Genomic DNA, 10,000 nt, shown 5'->3' with positions numbered 1-10,000 from the left:
TGACTTTTAAGTTATTGGGTCCTCCACAACACCCGTGCATACTATTAAATGTATTCCTTGGAATTTCTCAATTGCAGATATTGATTGTGGGTGTGGTCTGGGACGCAACCCTGACAGTAGGGGGAGAATGATGTGCTCTTATATTTTGCACTTACTAGGGCTTCTTTCTTCAACAAGGTCACAAGAACATAGATGGTCCGAATCGATGGATATAGGTTTCTGTCGAATCCAGAACTTGGTGCTGGCCTTCTGATTGGTGACAGGGTCGATCTCTACCTTTTCTCCTGAAATCCCTGAAAGCAAATTCAAATATTGTAATTTCCTTTTTTTTATGTTGATTTCCTCAATTTAAAGATTACAGAACCTAAGCCACATGTACTGACAATGTATATAGCCTCTTTCTCAATGATATTGGTCTTACTATCACATATTTCCACTAATAATATCAGGTTCTACAAGGTTCTATGAGATACAATCTAAACAGCGCTCTTCTGCGAGTATCCTAGAAATCTTGCTTGTAAAATCTTTGTAGCATTATTCAAGAAAATGGTCCTTGCAACCTACTGAACTCCAGCCAAACAGGAAAAATGTTACCGAGTGTCCACTACCTATGTTATGCAGCGACCTTTCAATGATAGAGTTACGTTCTGTATTAATACGTTTTGGCACACAAAGGAAATTCTTATCTTTGATTCTTTATTCTTTATTGTTGAGGCACCCATACCCTTTATTACGTCATTATAGCATTCTCAGAATCCTGTACGAGCAGGTGCTGCCTGCGACAGGTAATCGCGATCCAGAGTTGCCTATAAATGACTCTACGACACATCTTGGCTTCCAGAAGCCAAAAAAGAGAGAAAATATGGCTGACGCCATGGCATCTCAGACAGTAGGCTTTTATTCTAATAAAGCCAGTGCAACCAAAATTCGATTGCATTCCATTTTTCCTGATAAACCATATATATTTTTCCGGCCGAGCTCCGGAAGTACAATTTAAAAATTTAAATCATCACCAAGGTAGTAGGTAACTGGCAAAACTTTGAATCTCTTGGCTAGCAACATAGAGACATTAAGTAATATTAACAGAACCCTAAGTTAACCCTGCGTTGGTCTAGTGGTGTGTTTGGACACCAGAATATCTTTAAATGTTCATAATTTCTATATTACAATTTTTTTTTCCTCTCTTTCCAGGTACTTTCCTCAATCATTTAACCCCTTGTATAATTTACCCTATGAATACTTTTGCAATGAGGTGTGCAAACATACAGCATAACCAACCATGTTTGAAAACCATACCTGACCAGCGCAGGCTTAAATATAAAATTATATAGTGCTTGTGAGATAAATATATTTCGTCTGTACATATTATCTTGAAGAGCATAGTTCATACCGAGTTGAACGTCTGTTGTGAAACGCAGCTTGTGTATCATACTAAGCTTGAATGACTTATAATGATGGCTGCTCAACATATCTTGGACAGATGTGATGTCAACGGGTGGGTCTTCCTCTGAACTCTCCTCACCCCTGGAACCTGGGGATTAAAACAACAGGACAGACCACATCAGACCGACCAGTACATCACTCTCAACTTCACTTGGTCATATTTTTTACATCATTATTGCATGAACCTGTATTTCAGTGAGAAGTGAATGTCTGTGACTGAAGCAAGTTTTAAGTGTGGTCAGGGTTCATAAAAGGTTGCAAACAAAAAAGCTTTACATGTCGCTAAGTGTTCTTCTAATTTCCTTGCAAATAAATTGCTCCATTAACAGTGGCAATTGTTTGCAAAATAGTCCAACATTTTTAAACATTTGTAAGATGTGTCACCAATCCATGAGGCCACATGTCCATGGATGATTTTGTTTGTTTGTTCTTAATCCTAATTTATTTAAATGCATGTGTCTGCCGGTAGCAGACTGATAAATATTTTCTGTATGTGTATATCAGCACACATTTATACATTTGATCATCATGCCAGGAAAGATGAAACATTTAGGCACATAGAGAAGGTGGTCATAAATTAATGGAATCCTATGAAACCACTTGTAGACCACACACAGATCAGTACATAAATAGAATGGTTTACGGGCCACTTGCAGAGTCTCATCCGCAATGAGTATGCGAGTATGTGTGTCAAGAGTGTAAGCTAAACTACAATGGGAACAACACACTTGTACAGACATATTGAAAATGTAAGCGAAGTGGACATGTTGCGGTGTCCTGTAGGTAGATCAAAGCAGAATTGAGAATAAATGTCTGAGTAAATGTAAGCCTTCTGTTAAAGCCTATTTTTAAAAAGGTGTTTGAGTGATTGATTTGATGGCAAAAACTCAAACAAGTTGACAAATAGAAGATTAACTACTTCTGAAAGCATTCAGCAATAGAACATAGAAAATAATGAGCAAGACTTTGACTTACTGTTTTCTCTGACAAGGCAAAACTCAAGAGTGCTCTGGTTCTCAAGTGTGGAATCTAGGTCTACTGCAACATTCGGATTGGTTTGCTTCTCCAAACGATACAGAGGCCCTGTTTCAGAATGGCAGAAACACCAAATTATTAATGCCTCCGTGAAGAGATAAAAAATGTTGTCTTATAACAACATTTTGACTTTGTTACTATGCCTGCATAAAAACATCCACATCCACAAACAGATAAACTCTGGCACCAGTCCTCTTGAGAGGGGTTGGACTCTCTTCCACTCTAAAGTTCTCTGCGGTGAGAGGCACAGCGCTGGTGTGAATGTACTTATTGCCCCCTGGTTTAGAGCCTGTTGATCCCCCCCGCCTCCTGGTGGAATTGGGTCCTGACTGTTGTTTGTTCCTACGCAACAAATAACAGCGTGGAGGAGCGTGATTGGGAGGAACAGCCCCCTTGATCTTAACACAAGTCGTGCTTTACTAAGCAATTGGCACCAGGATATAACTCCCACCTCCAGCAGAATTTCTCCTATGTCCCAGGGGAGGCAGGGGACATTGAGTCTGAGTGGACTATGTCTCAAGCCTCCATTGTTGAGGTGGCTGATCAGAGTTGTGGCTGTAAGGTGTTCTGCCTGTCAAGGCAGCAATTCCTGAATCCACTGGTGGTCACCTGCGGTAAGGCATGCCGTCAAGCTGAAAAAGGGAGTCATATCGGGCCTCTTTGGCCCGAGGCAGCTGACAGGTACCGAATGGCCAAGCGGAGTGTGGCTTGGCGGTCACCAGGACATAAACTCGAGTGTGGAAGGAGTTCGGTGAGGCCATGGAAAACACATCTTTGAGGAAATTCTGGTCCATCGTCGGACCTGAAGAGGGGGGAACAGTGCACCATTAACACTGTGTACAGTGGAGATGGGTTCACTGCTGACTTTATTACGGAACGTCGTGAATAGGGAGCAGAATACTTCGAAGACCTCTTCAATTCCACTGACATTTCTTCCGTTGAGGAAGCAGAGACTGGAAACTTCGAGGTGGGCTCTCCTATCTCTGAGGCTGAATTCACTAAGGTGGTGACAAAACTCTTTGGTGGCAAGTGCCAGGGGTGAATGAGATCGACCCACAGTTCATTATGGCTATGGATGTTGTAGGGCTGTTCTGGATGACACATAAAGGAAACAAGAAAAGACTTCTCGCATCAAACTAGTTCCTAGCGTGTTTGTTTTTGTCGAAAGATCGCCCACACCACAACATAGTGAAACAATTGATTTAATCCAGACAGAGAGTGGGAAAGTACACAAGGCTTCGGACAAGTCCTGCCACAGGTCGGAGCAGAGAATTGCAACCTTCCACCTTCCAAATTCATTTCTTATACACTTTTGGGGCATGTAGTCCCACTGTGGAATGCAGGTGTGCACGTGTGTGCATGTGTGTGCGTGCGTCTGGGTGTGCGCGTGGGGCTGGTCTCTTCAAAAGTCCTTCATTCACCGACCATTCTTTTGAAAAGGTGGAAATCAGTGCGCCATAAATTTTGAACGTGATCTTCTTGGTGGAGGAAGCCCTTTGTTTCGTTTTTAGATGGCATCTGGTCTCAACATCTTCGGGGCCAAGTCATTCCTGTTCCTTATGCTGACTTACAGACCTGTCAATCCTCATTAGAATACCACAATTTCATGAACACATTTTACTGATACATTGCATTTAAAAGAAAAACACGCATTTCCTTTACACACCTCTGCAGCATCGCAATGACCTCTGGGACAGTGCCTCTTGACTATCAGACCTGGGAGCTGGTCCCCCTCTTTAAGAAGGAAGACAGGAGGGTGTGTTCCAACTCTAGCAGGATCATACTTCTAAGCCTTTCAGTAAGGTATATTCAGGGGTGTTGGAGAGGAGGGTAAGTCGAACCTCGGATTAAGGAGGAGCTGTGTGTTTTTGACCCTGGCCGAGGAACTTTTGACCAGCTCTACACCCTCGGCAGGATCCTCGCAGCTGCATGGTAGTTCACCCAACCAGTCTACATGTGTTTTGTGGACTTGAAGAAGGTGCTCGACAATGTCCCCCAGGGTTCAGGTTAGGATGAAGCGGTAGATAATGGATGGATGGGTGGTTGAATGAATGGATGGATGGATGTCACTTACCATGTCATTCAATAACATTCCACTTCTAAAGCTTCACACATAATTTCGACAAAGTGCATTTTCTAGTTGCTGGTTAAGTTGTTAGTTATATATTATCTGACCAGCTCGAAGAAGTTACATGGGTCTCCCTTCCCATGGGCTCACCACCTGTGGGAGGGGCCATAGGGCTCGGGCGCAGCGTGAACTGGGCAGCAGCCGTAGGTGGGAGCCTTGGCGCTTCGATCCCCGGCTACAGAAGCGAGCTCTTGGGATATGGAATACAACCTCTCTGGCAGGGAAGGAGCCTGAGCTGCTGTGTGAGGCCGAGAAGTTTCAACTACATATAGTCGTATTCGCCTCCGCACACAGCTTGGGCTCTGGTACCGGTTCTCTCGAGAGGGGTTGGACTCTCTTCAACTCTGGAATTGCCCCCGATGAGATGCGCAGAGCAGGTGTGGGCATACTTATTGCCTCCCAACTCAGCGCCTGTACATTGGGGATTAGCCCAGTGGACGAGAGGGTAGTCCTCCTCCGCCTTCGGGTGGGGGGAAGGGTCCTGACCGTTGTTTGTGCTTATGCACCAAACGACAGTTCAAAGTACTTGGAGTGTGTGCTGGAGAGTGCGGCCTCTGGGGACTCCCTCGTTCCGCTGGGGGACTTCAATGCTTAAGTAGGCAATGACAGTGAGACCTGAGGGGTGTGACTGGGAGGAACGCCCTCCCCCCAATCTGAACCCGAGTGTGCTTTGTTATTGGACTAATTGGATTGTCAATAACAAGACACCATTTTCAAACATAGGGGTGTCCATATGTGCACTTGGCACCAGGACACCCTAGGCCGCAGATCGATGATCAACTTTGTGGTCGTATCATCGGATTTGCATCCGCATGTTTTGGAAACTTGGGTGCAGACAGGGGCGGAGCTGTCAACTGATCACCACCTGGTGGTGTGTTGGCTCCAATGGTGGGGAAGATGCCGGTCAGGCCTGGCAGGCCCAAACATATTGTGAGGGTCTGCTGGGAACGTCTAGCAGAGTCCCCGGTCAGAAGGAGTTTCAACACCCACCTCCGGCAGAATTTCTCCCACGTCAAGGAGGAGAAGGGGGACATTAAGTCTGAGTGGACCACGTTCCGCGCTTCCATTGTCGAGGCGGCTGATCGCAGTTGTGGGCGTAAGGTGGTCATTGCCTGTCGTGAGGGCAATCCCCGTAAGGGACGCCATTAAGCTGAAGAAGGAGTCCTATCAGGAAATTTTGGCCTGCGGGACTCCAGAGGCAGCTGACAGGTACTGACTGGCCAAACGGTGTGTGGCTTCAGCAGCTTCGAGGTGGACTCTCCCATCTCTGGGGCTGAAGTCACCGAGGTGGTCAAAAAACTCCTTGGTGGCAAGGCCCCGGGGCGGGATGAGCTGGGGCTGGGGCTGGAGTTTCTAAAGACTCTGGATGTTGTAGGGCTGTCTTGGCTGACACACCTCTGCAGCATCGTGTGGAGATCGGGGACAGCACCCCTGGATTGGCAGACTGGGATGTGGTCCCCCTTCTTAAGAAGGGGTTTCGGAGGGTGTGTTCCAACTACAGAGGGATCACACTACTCAGGCCTCGGGAAAGTCTATTCAGGGGTGCTGGAGAGGAGGGTTTCGTCTGGAAATCGAACCTCGGATTCAGGAGGAGCAATGTGGTTTTCATCCTGGCTGTGGAACAGTGGAGCAGCTCTACACCCTCGGCAGGATCCTCAAGGGTGCATGGGAGTTCGCCCATCCAGTCTATGTGTTTTGTGGACTTGGAGTAGGCGTTCGAACGTGTCCCTCAGGGAGTTCTAGGTAAGTACAAGGTAAGTACAAGGTAACAAACGCGGGAGTACAAGGTAACAAACGCCCTGATACGGGCTGTTCGGTCCCAGTACCACCGATGTCAGAGTTTGGTCCGCATTGCCGGCAGTAAGCCAAATCTGTTTCCAGTGGGGGTTGGACTCCGCCAAGGCTGCCCTTTATCATCGATTCTGTTCATTACTTTTATGGACAGAATTTATAGGTGCAGCCAAAGCGTTGAGGGAGTCCGGTTTGGGAGTCTTTATTTGCAGATGATATGGTGCTGTTGGCTTCTTCAGACTGTGACCTAAAAATTTCGCTGAAGCAGTTCGCCGCCGAGTGTGAAGCGACTGGGATGAAGATCAGCACCTCCAAATCTGAGGTCATAGTTCTCAGTCGGAAAAGGGTGGAGTGCCCTCTCTGGGTAGGGGAAGAGGTCCTTCCCCAAGTGGAGGAGTTCAAGTATTGGTGTCTTGTTCTCGAGTGAGGGAAAGATGGAGCGTGAGATCGACAGGCAGATTAGTGTAGCGTCTGCTGTAATGCGGACTCTTTAACAGTCTGTCATGGTGAAGAGAGAGCTGAGCCGAAGAATAAAGCTCTCTATTTACCGGGCCATCTACGTTCCTGCCCTCACCTATGTTCACGAACTGTGGGTTGTGACCGAAAGAACGAGATCCCTGATACAAGCAGCCGAAATGAGTTTCCTCCGCAGGATATCCAGCCTCTACCTTAGAAATAGGGTGAGGAGCTCGGTCATCCGGGAGGGACTCAGTGTCAAGCCGCTGTTCCTCCGCGTTTAGAGGAGCCAGTTGAGGTGGTTCAAGCATCTGGTTAGGATGCCTCCTGGATGCCTCCCTAGTGAGGTGTTCCGGGCATGTCCGTCAGAGAAATCTCTAAAAGAAGACTTGGACAAGCCTAGCTGCTAAGCAGCAAAAGAGTAACTCAGACCAGCCAAGATTGTACATTCTCATGCGTTGCCAACAGCATTTTCGTCGCTCAAGCGTCCCCGCCTGCTTTTTATTCAATCAGCAAAGCATTGCACATTACAAGACATAACAAAAAGAGCAGGCCGGGCACCACCAACAGCTGGGCCAAGGTCCCGGCTCAGACTTTCCTGCGTCGACAGCTCTATCTAAGGGCTGGGGCAAGATGAACTAGGACTGCATAGATGGATAGCAATGCACACTATTCTAGACAAGAAATTAGCACATAATGATAACCTAATATATGATTCTTGTCACAATGTCCCACTGGGAGGAGGCCCCGGGGACGACCCAGGACATGCTGGAGGGACCATGTCTCTTGGCTGACCTGGGAACGCCTGGGGATCCTCCCGGCTGAGCTGGATGAATTGACTAGGAAGAGGGAAGTCTGGGCTTCCCTGCTGAGGTTGCTGCTCCCGCGACCCGATCCCAGATAAGTGAGAGAAAATGGATGGATGGACGGATATTATCTGATATCAATATCAACATTACCTGATCCTTTCTGGGATCCTTTCCTCTTCTTGAGTGCTTTCTGAAGAATTTCCTTCATGGTAACTTTGAGACTATCCACAGGGATTAAAGAAAAGCCCTGAGCAGCATTTCTAAAATGAATACAGGAGGGAAAATTATGGAGTTTTGTAGATATTAAACCCAGTAATTGGGAAACAGAATACAATGACATGAAAGTACGTATATGATTTCTGACATCCAATACAAAATTTGTAGATTTACCTGTGGTATCTTGATTTTAAATTTGTTCTCTTTTGTTACTAAACTTTTCATATCAACTTTCCTCATCAAAATGGATGAAACCAAAATTGATCTGTTCCAAGATGAGGAATTCACACCCAGAAAATAAAAAACAGTTTAATATTAGCCACAAGTGCTTCTACACACCTGGCATGCAGCTCATTTAATTATATATTGAGTAAGTAGGTAAAGTTAAACTGACGGAGAAGTTTTACTTTCTGGACTTAGATTTCTCATTTTTGTCCAATCATTTTAAATATATATATATATATATATATATATATATATATATATATATATATATATATTATATATATATATACAGTGGGCCCCCGGGTTACGAACTTAATCTGTTCAGCGGCTACGCTCGTATCTCGAATTGCTCGTATAGCGGGCAATCCAAACCCATGTTAATTCGTGAACGCGTGCAACGCGCGCAGAAGCCTTAGGTAAAATCATCACGCTGTATACACATATTAATATCAAGTGACATAATCTACTGTACAGTTGCATAAAATACCAAATACAAAGGAAAAATGACTTTTACCTTTGGAAAGACGTGACTTGTGCTGAGACAAGCAGAGATGAGCAGAAATGAATGCTCGAAGTCAATACGGTAAATCAGATATGCTATTGGTCTTACAGTGTCAAAGTAACTTTTTCAGTCAGGGTTTTCTCTACTTCCTTCCATCCCAACCAGCTGTGCCATCAAGCTAGATAAAGATGTTCGGCCAATAGCATATCGGCACTTCTGTGATTGACGTGTGACGCCGGCCAATAGCATCTCCGTGAGTGAGACCGGGTGACCTTAATCGACCAATAGCATATTGGCGTCTCCTTGACTGACTGATAATTATTCGCACTTTTTTTTTTTTTAAACGGTTGGAATGTATTGACATCTTATTGATTAAAACACATTTAAACCTGTGACGATTTTTTGTCCTGCAATCGGCACACTTAATTTCATGTCAGCTGTTTTTCCCGACGTGAATTGAGCTGGGTGGAGGCGGAGGGGAGGTTGTGTGTGTTGTATTTACTAGGCACCATGCTTATGGCTTGTTCGAGCGTTAGTTCACCGCTGGTTACAACTCACAGAATTGCAAGAATGGCGCTGTCCCAAAGCATGTCGGGATGTCGCCGACTAACATGACATGCAGTTTTGTCAAGCAACCATTATGTGGCACTGTAATACTAGCCGTGACAGGGTGCAGAGATTAACCTCTTGAGTTAATACGACAACGCATATAGGCTATTGGTCTTACAGTGTTACAGTAACTCTTTCAGTCATGGTGCAAATCACGGAGATACTAAAACATCATCCTCTTATTTCTTCCTTTACCGCTGCTAGTAATTTTAGAAGCTATGTCTAACAGATAAAGTTTGCAAAGTCTTCAAAACATTCCGTTTTTCACTCATTTTGTCTACTTCCTTCCATCCTGTCCCATCAAGCTAGATAAAGGCGTTCAGCCAATAGCATATCGGCATTTCTGTGATTGACGTGTGACGCCGGCCAATAGCATCTCCGTGAGTGAGACAGTCAGCCCCCGGCTTACGAGCACCCTGATTTGCGAACAATTCGCCTTGCGAGCGTGGATCAGGGAGATTTTTGTGCTCCGCTTACGAACAAACCTCTCGCCTTACGAGCATTCCGACAAACCAGCCATTGAGTATGTAGAAATGTTCTCGCCTAACTGCGTCAACATATTCAGCAGTTGCGTCATCTATAATCATTAACAGACACTTGTGGCGGTAACGTGAACGCTATTGGTCTTACAACCTCACACTGACTGTCTCACTCACAGTGTCTAAATATATTACCATTTAAGTGTAGTGTTTGTACAGCTAAAGGGAAAAACAGCTGACATGAAATTAAATGTGCCGATTGCAGGACAAAGAATTGTCATTGGTTTAAATGTGTGTTTTTTTTTTA

At 45.2% G+C, this 10,000-nt stretch overlaps 1 protein-coding gene across 5 annotated transcripts in view; it reads right to left on the bottom strand.

Moving 5' to 3' along the window:
* Window positions 1–10,000, bottom strand: part of mapkap1 (MAPK associated protein 1) — an 82,058-nt gene that overhangs the window by 22,275 nt on the left and 49,783 nt on the right. For all 5 annotated transcript variants that reach the window (XM_088416880.1, XM_088416881.1, XM_088416882.1 and 2 more), the window contains 4 exons: window positions 7,813–7,922; window positions 2,419–2,526; window positions 1,391–1,531; window positions 156–293 (listed from right to left, as the gene is read on the bottom strand). In XM_088416880.1, the coding sequence (XP_088273006.1) occupies window positions 156–293; window positions 1,391–1,531; window positions 2,419–2,526; window positions 7,813–7,922 (497 nt within the window). The remainder of the gene's footprint in view (window positions 1–155; window positions 294–1,390; window positions 1,532–2,418; window positions 2,527–7,812; window positions 7,923–10,000) is intronic.

The sequence above is a fragment of the Hippichthys cyanospilos genome, chromosome 6 (assembly GCF_059441005.1).
Source record: "Hippichthys cyanospilos isolate Australia breed blue-spotted pipefish chromosome 6, RoL_Hcya_1.0, whole genome shotgun sequence".
In the NCBI taxonomy this organism is placed as follows: domain Eukaryota; kingdom Metazoa; phylum Chordata; class Actinopteri; order Syngnathiformes; family Syngnathidae; genus Hippichthys; species Hippichthys cyanospilos.
This window is presented reverse-complemented; position numbering and strand designations above follow the sequence as displayed.